This window comes from Leptosomus discolor, chromosome 6, assembly GCF_034619465.1.
Source record: "Leptosomus discolor isolate bLepDis1 chromosome 6, bLepDis1.hap2, whole genome shotgun sequence".
NCBI lineage: Eukaryota > Metazoa > Chordata > Aves > Leptosomiformes > Leptosomidae > Leptosomus > Leptosomus discolor.
The window spans coordinates 48,933,235-48,952,200 of NC_141396.1; the positions used below are offsets into that span (position 1 = coordinate 48,933,235).

The window sequence follows — 18,966 nt, forward strand, 5'->3', positions numbered from 1 at the left end:
AGCTCACTCAGAAAACATCGCTGCTGGTAGCCTCAGCATGTTGTACACTAATCTGAAAATAAAATTAAACTCTGATAAAAAAAAAGTTGTTAAGGGACACTGATATTTTTTTCATTTTTCTTACACTTAGCATTCCAAACTGTATATTGGAGCCAAACGGACTGCCAACCCTCCTCACATTTTTGCTGTTGCTGACATAGGTTATCAGTCCATGGTAACATACAACTCTGATCAGGTAAAGATGAGGTGGCTTAATTGTGTTCCTTGCTAGGCTGAGAGATGAATAATGAGCTCAGAGTCATGCTCTTGTTCTCTGCAGTGTATCGTTATTTCTGGAGAAAGTGGAGCTGGCAAGACACAAAGTGCCCATCTTCTGGTTCAGCAGCTCACTGTCCTGGGCAAGGTATGTTTCAAAGGGGACACCACTGGAAGGCTTTGCTACCTTAGGCCTAACTGAATGAACCTATGGACAGGGCACTGGTAGGGGGGCAAGACTGTAATACATTTTCCAAAGAACTTCTGTAAGGGCAGACTAGAACATGATGCTGATCTGTCCCTTCCTCCCTCCTGAATTAGGGTCACTTGAAAATATTTTGGGGATTCCTCAAGGAAGTACCCGCTGCAGTGTGGGCTGTGACTTAGTCTGTCCCTTGTTTAACTGAGTGTCTTCAAATCACCCAAACTGTACTACATAAAATCCTCTTCTAGCTTTTCACATCCTTCCACAACCAGATTGCTGTCAGTGACACACGGTCATTCTGGGAAGTGACTACTGCAATTCCTAAATAAAATGCCATGTTGCCTGTCCCAGGTGAGATGCAAGCAAACTGGTCTGTTGGTATGGTGAGGTGCAGCAGTAAGCAGGTGTTAACAAGGACCTAAAAGCAGGCTGCCCATCTCAAGAGTGCTGGACCACAGAAATGGACTCGTTCTGGTATTGCCATTATCATTATGCGTGTTATCTCTTCCAGCCAGCCATTAGTTTGGCAGATTGCTATGTTCTGACAGGTTTCATGATAGATACATGCCTTTGTTTCCATATGATTCACATGGGAATGGCTGCCCTGATGATGTCACATTTCACAATACCAACTAGAAGAAGAAAGAAACACTGAAGAATGAATGTATCTGAATGATTACTGATAATTTTAAGCAATATCTTTTTCATATCCAGGCTAATAACAGGACTCTACAGGAGAAGATCCTCCAGGTGAATAACCTTGTAGAAGCATTTGGGAATGCAGGCACTATCATCAATGATAACTCGAGCAGATTTGGAAAATATTTGGAAATGAAATTCACTTGTGGTGGCACTGTAGTGGGAGCTCAGATTTCAGAATATCTCCTTGAAAAATCCAGAGTTGTCCACCAGGCAGTGTAAGTACAAAAATTATATTTGACCTAATTTGGGGGTTACAGACTAGGTCTACAATGCAGTAAATTGTCCTGAATCAAAATATGAAGATGAATAAGGTATTGGGATTTTTTTCTTGTAGTTGATATATGAATAGCTTATAAATCCATAAGCTACCTGAAAACTATTCCTAGTTTCCTACTACTGACAGCCCACAGTAAAATATGCAAACTAAGTTGCCGCTGGACTCTGATCTAGGCATCCCCCATGTGGAGAGGAGTGCACTGAGCTCCAGCCCTGTTTCACAGAAGCATGTAATGGTGCTCCTGACACACACACACCAGCTCATGCAGCGACCACAGGTTTGAACGCAATTCCTTTTTACCATTTCATAGCAACTGACTTGGCTACCTCAGGGTTCAGTGGTGGCTGCAAATTTCCACCCAAGCATCCAGTTCTTCCTTATAAGGTGCACAGGACCCTTGGGTGTGCAATAAACCTTCTGTCCTGGGTTTGAGCACCTAACTTTTAGGCAGAGTGCCACATCATAAGGCCCTTTGTTTAATGTCTGCTTATGTGCTTTCTGGGTTCAGGACTAAAGGACACAGCAAATATACTGCATTCAATGAATCAAGAGTGTATAGCTCTCCCATGGTCAGAAGATTCTTTAAAGTAACTGGAGGTTAAGCAGCCCATTTAATGTGGGTGGATGAGCAACGTGCAAGATCTCACCCAGCATCTACCAATTGCATCAAAGGCAGAGCAGCATTTAGCTGCTTGTAGCACTGAGCAGCCGCCCTGGCAGCTTCAGAACAAGCACACAATGGCGCAGAAAGGGTGTTCACAGGAACTTGTGTGATAAAGCTTCTTTTACAGTCTTCTATCAGTTTTCATGAGCCTTGCCTGTTACTAAAATAATAATAGCATGTATGTCACCAGTAAATATAACGGCTACATTACTAAACCAGTTTGTTGTTTCTGTTGTTTCAGAGGAGAGAAAAATTTCCATATTTTTTATTATATTTATGCTGGTCTGGCAGAAAAGAAAAAACTGGCACATTATAAACTGCCAGAATATAGACCTCCCAGGTAATGCAGTTTATTTTTACATGAATTTATTACTAAGAAATGCAGTGTTGAATTCTCAACCTCATTTACATTCTAACTGTATATCCATCAACTCTTTCAGATATCTGCAAAATGATCATTTCAGAATAGTGCAAGATTTCATGAACAATAGCTTTTATAAGTCTCAGTTTGAATTAATTGAACAGTGCTTCAAAGTCATAGGTTTTACACTGGAGGTGAGTGCTCATAACCCTTTTTTCTTTGGTGAACTTTAATGGCTACCTTAATCAGGAAGAACATATATAAAGCATTCAAATAATCTTCCTTGTTATTTTCTTCCTTTTGCAGTGGTGTGTTTATGTTTTAGGATATTGCATGGTCAACTTACTGTTATATTACCACATTTAAATTTTTAAGGTTTCAAGGCATTAATAAACTAATAAAATGGTGTTAGCCAACAACACATTGAAATCAGTGAAAACAGCACAGCTAAGTAATTGGGAAAAAAAAGGCTTTTGCAAATTAAATACATAGAAAATGAAGTGGTAACTATTTATTAGCCTATAATTTTAGGCCTGTGAATATGAGCCTCATCTCTGTTTGAAGATGAAGTCCATGCTGAGAGTTCTAAAAATTCATTGAGTTGATCTTAGTTTTGATGAACTGAATACATTTTCACAACTTCAGGAGTAAAGTTGAATAAAGTTTTTACATCCCTTTGGAGTGAATCCCATCTCTGAACATTAACTGAACCCAGTCTTTCTTTATGATCTCATACCGTTGCTCTGCTGGCCATTAAACCCCTCTCCTCAGGCTGTCATTAGTATAATTAAAATAATAACGGGCCTCTGGATTTATAAAATAGTTGCAAGGGAAGGAAACTCCATCCTGAACCCTAGTTCTCTCTTCTTAGGAGAAGTGGTGCATCACAGCTGTAGTTTAACGCTGACTTATTTATCACAAATGGTGGTAGGCATATGATCCATATAGTATGTGTGAAATATAGCACTAGTGCTGCAGAATGGATGTATGTTTTAATTTCTTTGATAAAACTGCATGTTGTAAGGAGCTTTTCACAGAAAATTACTCACTTCAGTTGAATATTTCTGGCTTCCCTCAATGTAAATATTTAAATAGTTAGCAGAACAGATTTATTCACCGATTCTGTTCCTCCATACTCATTTTGCATTAATTTGTAGTAGCAGTGGATTCAGTCTCTTTCTCCTCTACATGCTTATTCACAACTGCACTTAGTGATGTTGCACCTGTACTATCACATCCTTTCACACCTGTACTTTTGCCTTTCCAGAAGCAGCACGGAAGGATATGCACAGTTCAGCACTGATAGCAGTTTTGTCACAGCACCAGAGGCCTTGATAAGTCCTAATTTATACCATGAAAAGCAGCAAGTCTGGTTTTGTTCCTGGTTCTTTTGTTTACTGGGATGGATGGAAACAATAATCCTGCTCATCCAAAAGAGACCTTCCTTACATATTGAAGACCCAGTTAGAACTAGGTCACTGGCCACATTGTGCGGTTCTGGCATGGATCTTCACTTGATTAACTCAGCCAGTCACCGTGGGCTGAATCTGTAAAGAATTATCTACCTGTAGAACCCCCCCAGTTTCAGAAGCAGGTTGAGTCCCATAGGCAGTCTAACTGTGGTTACACGTGAGCCCCATCCATGTTATCCTGCCTTACATTCTCCACGGGGTGAATTAGCCTGTCTGAGGCTATGTTTGCAAGAGTGAAGGAAGAAAGAAGTCTGCTTCCCCCACTGAGGTTCTGACACAGTATATATGTGCAGAGACAATTTATTTTCAGTGAGAAAGAGATACTGTAAGACAATGAGTTCCTTTTCTAAGTTCACTTTTTAGTAATGCAGCCTTAAGCTTTGATATTCATCCCAGTGCACAGAGGAGGTTCTATATAAGCATGTTCCATGTTTTTTTATTAGCAGAAAACCTTGGACAGAATACCTTCCCCACTCCGGTTAAAACTGAGACCTAAACAAGGCTTTATTTCTTTTAAATTTGTTTTCAACTGTCTGGCAGCCTTTAATAGTAACTACTGTCAGTACTCCCTGTCTTAAAATCACATTGTTTTATTTCAGGCTGCATGGCAAAATTAATAGAAAAGGACTGCCTGAGGTGAACAATAATCATGCTGTATGAGACAGATCAACCCAGATTTCAAACACACTGGAAAAGTGCACAAAAATGTCAGCAGCTATACATACTTTACAGCATAATGGCAGAAGTTAAGCTATCAATTTCTTTGCATTTCATCTGTGTCCCTAAGCTTAAAATGAAAATGGTTGCTTAAAACCTAGGTATGCCAATTATCATGAGCATAATTTTTTAGAGTGAGCTTATCTAGTTTGTCTTGCTGTCACTGGAATAATTAATTGTTAACTGCTAGATTAACTTCTGAAAGTGTTGAAAACAAGATCAAATGTTCTAGAGCAATTAAGGATTTTATCTGAGTAAATGATGCCTGACATGGTACCAGGAAACTATTGAATATTAGAGATAAAATGCTGTGCAACTTTGAAGTCCATCATTATAAATCAGATTTACAAACCTGCTTCTTATAAAACTACTATAACACTTATAAACCTGCTATTTCTAAAATACACTATTACTGCATGCCTTAAAATATATAGTATCACAGATTCCTAGCTTAAAAGCTAGTCTGCTTTACAGGAACACCTCAGAATTTCTGAGTAGAAAACACCTAGAGATCATCAAGTATACTGATAAACGTTCACAGTTCAGATGAAAATTCACTGTTCAACTCTCAGTCAAACCTGCAATTAAATCATTATTTCATTAATTGCAAATATTATTTTATTTGTCAATAAAGTACTTAAAATTATTTATTGTATATATCTGTTTACTGTCCAGACTAATATTAGTTTTTCAAGGAAGAATCCCTCTTCAGAACCTACTAAATCATTTGAAATTTAAATATGTTTAAGTAAAGTCCATACTAAGGTGATTTGGCGAGTACCACAGTTCCTAACTGACATTTTGAAGGATAATGTGCTTTGCCATATCAGAGATGTGAGGTCTCATTCTTCTCCCAGTGAAACTTTCTCTGATGATGTCAGTGGGAGCCGTTGCAGACCTATTATTTGAAGTACCTTCCGTGATCCAAGAAAAATAGATGCAGATTTTTTTTATATTTTTATTGATCTAGATATCACATTTTTAGACATGGTTGTGTCTGCAGACACAGTGAAGGGTGGATATAAATAATCTCTGAATTCTTTCTGTGTAAGAGGATTATGTTCACCATCATTTTGTGCTTTCCCTACTCCATGCCAATTCTGTCCTGTCAACAAATATGGAAGAGAGATTAGTCTGTAGTTTGTCTTGCCCTCTTTGTGTGTCTTACACTTGAAATACTATGCTGAGTACAAAACAGGGAATAACTGCTGAGAACAGTATTCCTAAAAGTAGTGGGCATATGGCAGACAAAAGGAAACAACACAAACACGTGCCCATCGCACAAACCAAGGTGACAAATCTGTCTGGCTTTTAAGAATTGCATTTTTTTTAATATACTTTTCAGGAACTTGGAAGTGTGTACAGTGTCCTGGCTGCCATTTTAAATGTAGGTAACATTGAATTTACTGCAGTGGTATCTGAACATATGATCGACAAGAGCAACATATCCAATCCAGTAGCCCTTGAGAATTGTGAGTGTTTTTCTTGATTTAAGATTATTTTCCTTTAGTGTTTTGATAGCAAATTTCTTTTACTGCAAGAGAGTTATCAAGAAAAGTGTATTCACATGGAAATTTTGCAAGAATAATTAAATGCTGAAGATAGATTAATTCCAAGCCCACCCGAATTCGAATGCAAAAAGAAAAAAATTTTCCATGTTATGCACCTTATTTGACTAACCAGTTCACTGGCATTCAGGAAACATGACTAATACTGCAGATGCCTGAAAGGAAAATCTTTGGAATTTTTCCAAGATTATTTGAACATTTGATGGAGAACCTGATTAACACGTTGAATAGTTTTTTTTCCCAGTTTCTTTCTCAGATACTTATTACTTGTTCCCCACATGTGCCTGTTGAAATATGACTTACTAATTCTTCAGAAGGGATACCTTACATTATAGGCTGCTGGGAGGCAGAGGAGGGAAAGAGGCAAAGATTCTCAAGTTGCTACTCTTTCTCAGTAATTACAGGTGGGGAGATAATGAATTCTTCATGCTATCTTCTTACACATTTTCCTGCCATAGATAGAAAAATATTGTGGAACTGGGAAAGAAGCACCCCTTTTTTTCAGCAAAAGGAGAACAGCAGTGGCTTACAGGGATGGATTATAACTGAGAGTGATATTCACACCTCACAACTTACTCCTGACATAGTCACCTAGATTCTCTAGCATTTCTCCGAAGACAGTTTGGAGAAATAACCTCCTTGATAAAGCAATTTAGAACCCGAAGGCCTCTGCTTTGAATCACCTATGCATTGAATGCAGTGGAATCTAGGAAGGTTGGTGACTAAATTAGATACTGACAGTTGTTTGGTGTGAGCACCCTCGTTAGTCATAGTTCAAGACTTTGATTTGGCCCATGTTCATAATACATTGCACTTGCAGCTTTGATTGCAAAAATGCCTGGTTTTCCTTCCAAAATCTGCCTCTGAGCTATGCCTGTGACCTTCCTTCCTAGGTGCGTCCTTGCTGTGTATTCAGGCAGATGAACTGCAAGAGGCCCTTACCTCTCACTGTGTGGTGACTCGAGGAGAAACAATTATTCGTCCCAACACTGTGGAAAAGGCCACTGATGTCAGAGATGCCATGGCCAAAGCACTGTATGGGCGCCTCTTTAGCTGGATAGTCAATCGCATCAACACTTTACTCAAACCTGACAAACATTTAAGGTAAAAGAAGCTTTTCCACAATAAAGAGAGATTTTTCTGTGGGTATAATATCGTCTACACTAGAGTGTTTAGTGTTGTTCTCTTCTACTTTTTCTCTGCTACCTTTCTGTTTATGACACCACCATGTAAATAAAAGATTTTATCCTATTCATAGTATGCAGTGAAAACACAGTAGATATGGATAGCACAGGCATCTGGTGTTTTCCTCTTTGACCTTTACTCATTTAACCCTTTGTAAATTAGATACTAACTATTTTTTTCTTTATACTTTTTCAGGGTCAACTTTTGACATTCTTCTGTTGATTGCATAGGTCAAATTCTGCTCTTATTTGCATTGATGCAGTTGCTTCTTTCACTATTGTTTTGAGTGTGGTTTCATATATGTGTGAGAGTAGTTTCCAAATGCATTTACTGAGATTAATGTCCACCATACCCTTACAAGGTGACATTTTAAACACAGAAACAAGAAAGGTATTGAGAATGAGGATGTAACACATTTTGCAAATCAATCCAAGAGATGATGTGGCTTGCATTGTAGGTCCTATAGGTCATGGCCCTCTGTGGCTGGTAATAGCAGTGAAAAGAGGCAAACTTATAACTACCTGAAGAGGAATACCAATAATAAATAGTTTTGGTTTGCAAATCTGGATTTTCTGGAATATTATTTTTTTAAGCATCAGAGGAAAGCCAAGATTGCAATCCTAAAATTTGTCTAAACTTTTAAATATTTGGTTACAGCAGAGCATCAATAAACAGAACTTTAATCAATAAGTGATAGGATAAAATTGATGATAGGTGGGGCAGCACTGCTAACCTGTGTGCCTCTCTCACATGCCTGTTACAAAGCCCTTTTCAAATTGAATACCTATGCTGGTGAGGAGGGAGAAAATTTGACCCGAAATGTTCACTATACAAAAAAAAAACCCAGAAGTCCGCTTTGGTTCTGTGGTAGTGAAATAATTTGTATTTGATATTTGTATGTAATTAGCTCTGAGAAGGAATGGGGAAGACAAATTTCAGGAGTCCATTCACCAAAAATGTAATTTCCAGACAGATAAAATAGTCACCAAATTTGATCCCTCCCTTTGATCCCTCCACAATGAAACGCTTCCATGTTTGATATGGACTTCACAAAAAGGTTCAAGTACTATTCATGAGTCTCTTGAGGCTGGTTCTTCATATCCAATTTCCTAAACTTTTATCAAAAAAAAAAATTTGAAAATGGTTACAGAGAGCGCCTCAAAGAGGTTTTGTAGATAGAATGTGATTTTTTTTTTTTTTAATTTAGCTAGGAAAAGACACTAATGTCAACTTCAGTTTGATATAAAATTATATCCTCTTAAATTTTTTTTTCAGCAAGTAAATACACATATTAGAGCTTTTTCCAGTTGTAGATATGACCACGTATCTCTCAGAATGCCTTAGCTAGAATTTCAAACTAAAGTTTTTACTAGTAGTACTTCTCTGAAACTTAATCGGTAATTTAAATTCATAACACACTCCAGTACTTAAAGTAGTTCTTTAGATGCATGAAAGGTCTAGCTATTCATTCTTTTGACTTTCATGTTAAAATAGCAGTTTTAATTGTTGTGAATAAATAATATGAAGAAATAATATTTAATGACAACAATCTTTATTTTCAAGATGCTGGTGAGTAAGACCTGTTTTATTACAAGAGAAATAAGAAGAACTGAATGTTGTGTCTCTGCTGTAGTCAACTTTTTACAATAGAATAATAACTAGCAAATATTAATTTAAAAAGAAAATTGTAAATCCTCTATATGCTTATCGGTTGACTCAGTCACTATGTGATTCAGTGTATCTGGTCTGCAAATACAGTCATCTTTGAATTGATGTGTATTTACTGTATTTCAAACAATATTTTAAGAGATATCTGGTTCAACAAAAATGATCCTGTTTAACTGGCATAGAGATTTGGCCTATTATTTCCTTTTGTAAAATAATAATGAAGCTAGTCGGTGTAAAATAAAGATATAACAATAGAAAGTTTATTTAATCTTTGCAGTGGAAATGATGATGGTTTGAACATTGGAATTCTTGATATCTTTGGCTTTGAGAATTTCAAAAAAAATTCTTTTGAACAACTCTGTATCAACATTGCCAATGAACAAATTCAGTTCTACTTCAATCAACATGTCTTTGCCTGGGAACAGGTATGTGTTGAATATTTTGATAAAGCTTTAATATTGCTGAACATATAAAACCTTGTCTCAAGAAACCACATTGTTCCTTCTCTGTAATAGGTTGCAAAATGCAGATTATAACAAATGTTTTCCAGGTATGTATTCTGTGAAGCAGTGCTTGCTATTTGCAAGTAAAATGTCTACATAAAATGCATTAAACCTGAAATTTACAGTATCTAAGCAACATATCACAATGATAATAGGTTTGATGCAAATGTAATGTTGTTTTCTTGAGGAATAACATGAGTGATGTAATGTGTGATGCTACAGTAGAAAAATAAATGAGTGGTAAGATAATTTTTAAAGTGCAGTGTTCATAATAGCTTACTAATAAGCTTAATAAACACTGAAATTCCATTATTAAAAACTGGATATATCTCAATTATTTTGTTCTTATTTAGCAACGAGATCATCTAAGCTAGATAACAATGGATTTAACCTAAATAATTTGATATAAAACAGAGAAAAGGAATAGAGTTGTGATTATGAAAGTTTATGAAATTGAAGTGAAGAGTGAAAACCCTCACAAAATACAACCTTACATTTGTAAATAGTTACATGAGAAACAACATGTCCAGGGAAAAAAAATATTAATGTTGCTGAAAATGGAAATATTCCAGAATTCTGTATGAGCAGAACAGTCAACATTCAAATTTTAGGTGAAATAATACTTTCTCTGTTTTATTGAAATTATTGGGGTTTGTGATACATAGATGAGAATCCTGCCGAATACTAACTTTAATTATTATTAGAAAAAGAGTATTTTATCACTGTTTGTTTTAAGAATGAGACAGATATAAGTTTGGAATGTGTCTATGTATGCAGGTGTGTACATGCATGTGTCAGTCTAGAGGTGTATATATCTATGTAAAATGGAATTTTTTTAAATACAGATCAGTGTTTTATCCTAGTTCCAATTATAGCCAGAAGTGCTGTCTTGCAGTCTTAGACCTTGTACTTGTTTTTATAGATTTATGTGGGAGATTCTCAATCACAAGTATTTCCTTGTCTTTAATACCACCTAAAAATCAGAGAGAAATAAACCTGAACTACTATAATTACTTCAACATCTTTCCAAAATGCATACATTCACACAAAAAGAGCACTTGGCTACTGCTGTTTCTAACAGCTGGAAGATGGGAATAGCTCAGACTGCAGCACCGATATTTATTCCTGCCAGATCCTGACACTGACCAGGTCCCATGGACTTGTGTATATCCACTTTGCTCAAGTATTCCCTAACTCAATCCTCCCCCACCAAGGGTAAGTCTTCCTTGCTCCAGACTTTCCTTCTGGTCCCAGGGACCTGGGATTATCAGTCAAGACCAAGACAAAGAAGGCATCGAGTATCTCAGCCTTTTCGACATCATCCACACCTGTTCAGGCCCACATTTTCCTTAGTTGTCTTTTTGCTGCTTAGGCTTTCCTAACCCTATCACTGTACACGCACATATTGTCTTAATATTCCTCATCTTTTTTAATTAGACTTGGGTTCGGTTGAGTGTAATCTGCCTTTACTTGTTTCTAGATATCCTAATACAGAACATTTTGGCCAGGCCTATGTTAATGCAGAGGTTTGTGGTGTCAGCATCTCGTAGGAACAGTTTGCTCTCCTGCACGTGCCCTGCTGCAGAGAGGTCAGGGTGGTTATTTTGCTGATTAGCAGGTGAGGGAAAAAATTAACTTCTGATTTTGACAGCACACAGTTTATCCATTTCTCCCTGTAGGAAATTAGTATGACAGTTACAGACCTTCCGGAAGGGGAAGGTGATCTTTATTTACAGAATCTCTAAGTACATCAATTTTACCCACTCCCACTCATTCTGTCATCAATTTCATTGATGCACAGCCATGTAGAAAGCACCAGGATGTGTGCATCTAAGGGGTCTGGCCAGGATCATTTGTGAGCAACACAGAGAACAAGGGACACCAGATCATGTCGCTTAGGTTCTTCTTGCTGAAATAGTTTTAGGACAGATCATTTATGCCCTTTAGCAATCATCATTTGTTACAGGGCAGCTCTTTTCCTCAGAACCTTATTTACTTCAGCCTCCATAATCTTTAGGCAAGGTCATTATCTGCTTGTGTGGAATCTTTATCCGTACAATCTGTTTCCTTGGTGGGCTCACAGGAAAAGGAAAGGCGTATGTGATGTGCTGTAACATTGCAGTCATCCTCCTGTTGTCAGACTTAGAGGGTGTTCCACTCACTAGCTGTCTGCTCTGTGGTTTAAGTGAGTGAAAGCCTTCTGGTCTTGATGTAAACATTTCCCTTAATTTTATGTTCTTCATTCAAATCACAGGCCATTCTTCTAAGACTCTTTCTTCTGGTGCTTGTACGCACATTTCCATTGATATTTAATTTATACTAGTCCTAATATTCCTATTACAAGTGTCCACATCCTGCCTGTAATACCAACCAAGATGTCTACTTTGATTTACGTGACATTGCTACACCAAATTTCATTATATTATCTTGTAGCAGTCTCCGAAGAGATTAATACAGCAGTGCGGAATGGTCTGTATAGATTAAGTTTGTGCAAGTGTGGGTGTAAATCCCCACCCTTTCAGAGACAGGAAATGACAAAAGTATTATTCTGCATTACAGCCCAATGGCATGGGATGATTTGCAGTATGATTCATAGTCATCACTTTTCACTTATTTATAATGTGTTTGTTCCAGTTTTACGTCACAAGAGCAGTCATCAAGAAAGCAGGTGGCTTCAGAATCTTTTATGTTCACTGTAATGGCTCTCCTGTGTTAACATCAGTAATGTACTTTAATTGTAAATACAGGCCCTCCCTGCAGACAAATAAAAGAAAGGTATTTGCAGGAAAATATAAAATAGAATTAGCAAATTTTCTATACATTGAAAAAAAAAAGGAAATATTTTCAGTATCATATGACTGAAATTGTTCTTGTTAATGATACAAAGTATGAGTTATGTAAAAGCCAAACAATAGGATGACACCAGCTTTTCACTGACACGTCTGCCTAACTTTACACACTTGTAGTGTCTAATACTAAAAGACAGGAGTGATGTTTACAAGAAGGCTGATGCTAGCAGTCACTGAGACCTTTGCGTTGACTTTTCATTAGCCCAAGCTGTGTCATGCTGATGGAGCTATCCTGTTGCTGGGGACCCAGGCTAGTATCTCTCCCCAGCCCTGTGCAATGCCAGATGGACATGTGGGATTGCTCTGTGCTATCTCAGAAACCTCAAACACAGCACTGCATTGCACCCTGTAAATCTCCCCAAGGAAGACTGCAGAAGTTAATTTTTTTCACTCTTCCTTCAAGAGAAGTAAAACTTATAGGTACATTTCTTTCCCTGTTTTGCCCTGTTCAATTCAATACCACATGCAATAAGATGAAATTTGACATATCCAGTGGGAAGTCAAGGCCTAAATCAGTTGATTATAGTCTAATTCTCAATTAACCCATGTCAACATAATAAGTAGTGATTATATAACTAGGGAAGGTGAATGATTTTTTGGCAGCTTGAGCAATGAAGCCACATAGTAAATGAACTGATAAGGCTGAATTGTCTTTCAATGTTGAAGGTGACATGTTTTTGGTGTGGTCAGTGGTTTCTTTTCTGTATCCAAATCTGAAAAGTGTTTACAGTTTTGCTTTTCTTGGAAGTGTGGCCTACAAAAATATGGCCTCAGAAGTGATAGGAATAGTAGGAAGGAACAGTGGTACTGTCACCACCCGAGGCTCAGGTGAGCCTGAGTGTCTCATGTGCTCTGCTAGAGCAGAGTGTCTGCATGCCAATGTGGAGGACTCAAGTCAAAATTAAGGGAATTTATTCTTTATTGTTGACTTAATATTTAGATTTAAGAATAAAGACTTTTATTCTTTTTATTCTTTTTATTCTTTAGTCCTGAATGCAGTCTCCTTTCCCTAATTTAACAGAAAGGCTGAAGTGGGGACTATGGTTTAAGATAAAGATAGTTTAGATTCCAGGTAGTCAGTGGAAACAAATAGGTACATCTCTGTCTCCACTGACTGGGGAGGATATGTGGGCTCTCAGCTTACCCAGTTCTTTCATGTGTCTATAGTTAAGTGGAATGAATGCTGGCACAAGCTTTTATTATGGTAATATTAAGCAAAGCACAACTTTTGCACCTTCAGTCCTGTCCTTCAAGCTGTTTCCTTTACATGTAAGGTACTAATGTAAGTTAATTCTGTCATCTCGATGATCTGCAGGTAACATTGTCCAGCAAGTCAACCTTCCCATTTCTTCTCATTTTTGATTCTTCTATAAAAAGTAAAAGGTGTAATGTCAAATACCTAAAACATTCTGGAAAGTGGCAAGTTTACTGTCAGGTGTAAGAATGCTACTTTTTGCATTAAATATATGCAATGTTTATTTTACATTCATATGACAATTTAATCTTCTGCTTTAAGCTGGAGAAGGTTCATTCTGAATAAGTCTCCAGTGTTCCCATTTAGACCAGAGCGTCATGATACCATGTTCTCAGCAAAATGCCATTACTTTTTTTTTTATTAAACATGCAGACCATTTCCTAGTGCATTTAATAATTCATTTGTTATTAAGTGAAATCAGGTTGCACAACCTAATATTAGCTAGTTTTGATCACAAAAAATATATCATGCAATACTAAGATGAGATAGGAGCCCAAGTATTAGTGTAACTCAGTCATTCCCTTTGACATCCCATCCATAGGAATACTTTCTAGTGGATTATGCTTTAGAATTTCAATGAGCAGCTGCTATTTTAAGGAGCTTTCTTGTCATAAAACATCATGGGGGATTACAAAATCCTGAAGCTGATTCAGCTTATTAATTCAAATAAGATCTATTTCATTACAGTTTTATGATATGCATCATTAAGGCTTTTATCCTTGCTGCTTGTATCCTAATAATATGGTTGAAGACCAGCATTGCATGAGAAAATGTAATACGGTATCTTATTTCTGAGCCATCTGTCACACTGGTGTCTGGAAGACTTGGTTGTCAGCCATCCTCTGGGAGCCCATGGGAAGTGATGGAGTGAACTCCTTCCGTATCCTGCTGGGCAGACAGCAGCCTTACTGAAACTGTCAGTACTGGCCCTCATTCAGTTGTTGAGGTGCAGACACAGGAGACCGAATGGTCACATACGCTACAGGCTTGGAGGTCAGGCCCCACACTGGCCGGGCAAGGAGGGGAGCAGATGTTGCTGTTATGGTGTAGTAGGACAGCTATTACAGACCTCCTTTCAGTTTCAAGCAGAACTCTTTTATCAGCTCTCTAAACCAGCCTCTCTGACAAGCATTTGAAGTTGGAAAAAGTTAATCATTAGATGGGTTGTCTCTGAGAGCTTATTTGAGAATGTCTGAGTGTCACAGAAACACTCGTCTCTGATAGATTCATCCTGAGCAGTCTCTTCCCTTTTCCCACTTGATAAGTGTACTCTTGATAATCCTAAGCAGTAACAGCTGGTTTCATGAACATAACATCTGTGTGTCAGTACAGCCATAGCCCTTGGTTAAACTGCCCCTACTCTGGTGTTATCTTTCGGAAATAACACGGATTCATTCCCTTCCTGCCGCTAGCTGCTACAGGTATATAATTAACTTCTTGCCTGTATCACCGATACGTTTATTACTCTTCTGTCGTGTCCTGCTACTCAGATCATTGATTAAAATGAAAAGCAAAACCACCTGTCCACTGCTCCAGGGGAGACATGAGTGAAGTTAATGTTATGTGTCTGAGATGAGGAGCCCTCATGGGGTTATAGGAGAGATTCTTACTGCTTACACCCTTGTACAGGCCTATAAACTGAGCCATAACCTATCCTTAGAGTGAAGAGTATCCTGGGAAATTAGATCAATCTGGATACTGGAAGGGTTCAGATATATATTGTGTTCTCTTTCAAATAGATCAGCAGATTTATTTATTTATTTGGGTCTGTATTTCCAGGACAGGGTTGCTGATTTTATTAATTTTGCTGTTTCTCTCTGGGTTAGCAATGAAGAGGTATGAAGTCTAATAACGTGTGTTTTTCTGTTGTGTATCACATTTAACTCATTTTCAAAACACTTGATATATTACCTTCTTCACTCATTCAGACTCAAGTGAATGACACACAAGGAGAGGTCTTTCAGGGTTAGAGGTCTTTGAACTCATTAATATTAGCCATCATTCATGTTTATTACACTCTTCTCACAATGGATTCTGGATAGCACAACTGTGATGTTAACACCATACATTAATACAACACTTTTATAGTCCTACCCTTTGGAAGAGGGGTGATTTTTAAAGTAGGTCGAAAGGCTTAATTAAAGTGTTTCATAGTTTAGCCAGCACAGGTCTGAAGGCAGCCCTGGTGTATATGGGAGCACTGTGTAGTAGATAACTGCTATTGTATTACGTAATGCAGGCAAAAATAATGGAGGGTGGCAGTCTCTAGAGCATCCTTCTCTTGGCTGTCCTCTGCCTTGCTGAAGGATTAAAGAAAGTCATTCTTGTATTCTTCAGCTATAATTTAAATTATTTTCAAGATAAAACCATTGCAACACACTGTGGACACAGCGTTTGTTATCAGGTTTTTCTCAGTCCGGTAGGATTCCAGATATTTGCAGTCTTCAGGAGAAAAAAAAAAAACACACAAAAAACCCCACCAGCTTTTCTATTGTTTTTTAATCTTGCTGAATACCTTCCCTAGTTCCTTAAAAGGAGTGAAAATGTTGTGGAGGCCAACCTGAGACAATTTATTTAATTTTATAATGTATGTACACCATTCTTTAACTATTAGAAAGTGTGTGCACTATTCTTCTCCACGTAAGAACTTTTCTAGGTGTTTGAGAAGGGGGCTCAAACAAGTGAGGCCTCTGTAATCTGTAGTCACTTTTGTAAATCTTGGCCACTGTACATCACATAGATCTGAGTAACGAATTTGGAATGTAAATGTAGCTCTAAATGATTAAGAAATATTTTTTACATTGCAGACCAAAGAAGTAAATAGACACTGAGGTAGGTCTCCATCTGCAAACACTATACTTCATCTTCTTCAACTCTGTTTCTTTAATTCTTGCATATTCCTTGAAAGCATCTTTCTTTACCAAATATGCCATAGGAAGCTGTGGTGGGTTGACCCTGGCCAAAATGCCAGGTGCCCACCAAAGCCACTCTATCACTCCCCCTCCTTAACTGGACAGAGGAGAGAAAAAACAAACAAACAAAAAAAAAACAGGCTTGTGGGGTTGAGATAAGGACAGGGAGATCACTCAGCATTTACCGTCACGGGCAAAACAGACTCGACTACAGAAAAGTGTAATTTATTACCAATTAACTCAGAGAGGAGTAATGAGAAATAAAACTAAATCTTAAAACACCTTCCCCCCACCCCTCCCTTCTTCTCCAGGCTTAACTTTGATCCCGATTTTCCTCCCTCCTCCCCCCAAGCGGCACAGGGGGGGAAACAGGGAATGGGGTTGGGGTCAGTTCATCACTCTGTTGTTTTGTGCCACTTCTTCCTCCTCAAGGGGAGGACTTCTCACACATTTTCCCTGCTCCAATGTGGGGTCCCCCTCACAGGAGAAAGTCCTCCATGACTTCTCCAGCGTGAGTCTTCCCATGGGTTCAGTCCTTCATGAACTGCTCCAATGTGGGTCTCCTTCATGGTGTGCAGTTCTTCAGGAACCGACTGCTCCAGCGTGAGCCCCCCTCACAGGGTCTCTGGCAGCAAACCTGCTCCAGCGTGGGCTTCTCTCTCTCCACGGGCCACAGGTCCTGCCAGGAGCCTGCTCCGGTGCAGGCTTCCCACGGGGTCACAGCTTCCTTCAGGTATCCACCTACTCCGGCGTGGGGGCCCTCCACGGGGTGTAGGCAGTCATCTGCTCCACCGCCCATGGGCTGCAGGGGCACAGCCTGCCTCACCATGGTCTTCACCACAGGCCGCAGGGGAATCGCTGCTCCAGCGCCTGGAGCATCTCCTCCCCCTCCTTCTGCACTGACCTTGGTGTCTGCAGAACGTTTCTCTCACGTATTCTCACTCCTCTCACTCGCTGCAATTCCTGCTGCGCAACAACTTTTTCACCCTCTTAAGTACGTTATCACAGAGGCAAAAAACGCTGTCGCTGATGGGCTCGGCCTTGGCCAGCGGCGGGTCCATCTTAAAGCCGGCTGGCATTGGCTATATCTAACATAGGGGAAACTTCTAGCAACTTCATACAGAAGCCACCCCTGTAACCGCCCCCGCTACCAAAAAACCTTGCCACACAGACCCGTTACAGAAGCACCTACATATCCAAAGGTAAATTTAAATCTATAGCCTGACAGTGTGATATATCCCAACTGACATTTGTTCCTGCAAAACCTTGATGTCTTTAGCCCCGGGCCGTACTTTTTCAATGTAGTTTTAATTTTCTACAATTGTTTCTGAATTAATTTCTGAAGTTGTTCTGTATACATAGACAAAACATGCCTTCTGTTGCCTGTTACAGAATGAATACCTATATGAGGGTGTTGATGCAAGAGTTATAGAATATGAGGACAACAGGCCCCTCTTAGATATGTTCCTGCAGAAACCTATGGGTTTATTGTCCCTGCTGGATGAAGAAAGTCGATTCCCACAAGCAACAGATCAGACACTTGTAGGTAAGTATATGGTTTATTTCACAGTTTTGCTGGATGTCTCCCTGTTAGATGTCTGTTTGGTGTGTCCAGTTTAGGCCGCATACTAGCTGTGTTTTTAGTGAGCCCATATTCCAGTGTCACAGTGGGTTTGAGGGAGGCATGCATGCGAGGATGGTTGTGTCTTTGAAGTTGATAAAGAAACATGAAGAGTACAAATAAACCTAAGGTGCTGATCCAGGTTTTGAATTCCCCTGCCTTCAGTAATTTTTAGCTGCAGGGTAAGATAAAGATCAAACTGAGTTAAAACTCCAGGTTCATATGCCAAGAACACTCTTTTCACAGTCGAGTCATGTTCAGCTCTGAGATTTTTGATGAGCCATATCTGAACAACAATTTTAGTACTTTTTAAGGGTAATAGCTGCAAAGCTGCCTCAGTGCCTTTCAGCAAATTATGCTTCCTGGGTTTTTTTCTATTCAGAAATTAAAATTGAAACACCTAAATATGTAGTGATTCAGATCCTGAATATTTCCGTGCTGCTGAGTAGTTGCAGTTACAGTTAAATTAGTTATTTCAGTGGGATTTCTGTGCAAATAAATCCTTATTTTACTTATTTTTGAATGTTCAAAGTGTCAGATGAAAGTTTTAACCAACACCCAATCACAAATCCTAATAATATCCAGTAACGATGCCCATGCTAAAGCAATTATATGAGCTTGTTGTCTTTCTATCCTCATACTTTTTAGTCTACAGTATAGAGGCCCTCAATCAATTGGCAAATGTTTCCTCACAATTCCCCAAGGAATCCTTAGGAAGGATTACTATGTTGTTTCATATATGAAGATCAAAA

The 18,966-nt window shown here is 38.5% G+C and overlaps 1 protein-coding gene across 2 annotated transcripts in view; it reads left to right on the top strand.

The window, feature by feature from the left end:
- The window catches only part of MYO3A (myosin IIIA), a 109,684-nt gene that overhangs the window by 55,428 nt on the left and 35,290 nt on the right, over positions 1 to 18,966 (top strand). For both annotated transcript variants that reach the window (XM_086466637.1, XM_086466638.1), the window contains exons 11-19: positions 131 to 235; positions 320 to 403; positions 1,175 to 1,377; positions 2,345 to 2,443; positions 2,544 to 2,658; positions 5,999 to 6,125; positions 7,115 to 7,325; positions 9,352 to 9,499; positions 17,986 to 18,139. In XM_086466637.1, the coding sequence (XP_086322763.1) occupies positions 131 to 235; positions 320 to 403; positions 1,175 to 1,377; positions 2,345 to 2,443; positions 2,544 to 2,658; positions 5,999 to 6,125; positions 7,115 to 7,325; positions 9,352 to 9,499; positions 17,986 to 18,139 (1,246 nt within the window). The remainder of the gene's footprint in view (positions 1 to 130; positions 236 to 319; positions 404 to 1,174; positions 1,378 to 2,344; positions 2,444 to 2,543; positions 2,659 to 5,998; positions 6,126 to 7,114; positions 7,326 to 9,351; positions 9,500 to 17,985; positions 18,140 to 18,966) is intronic.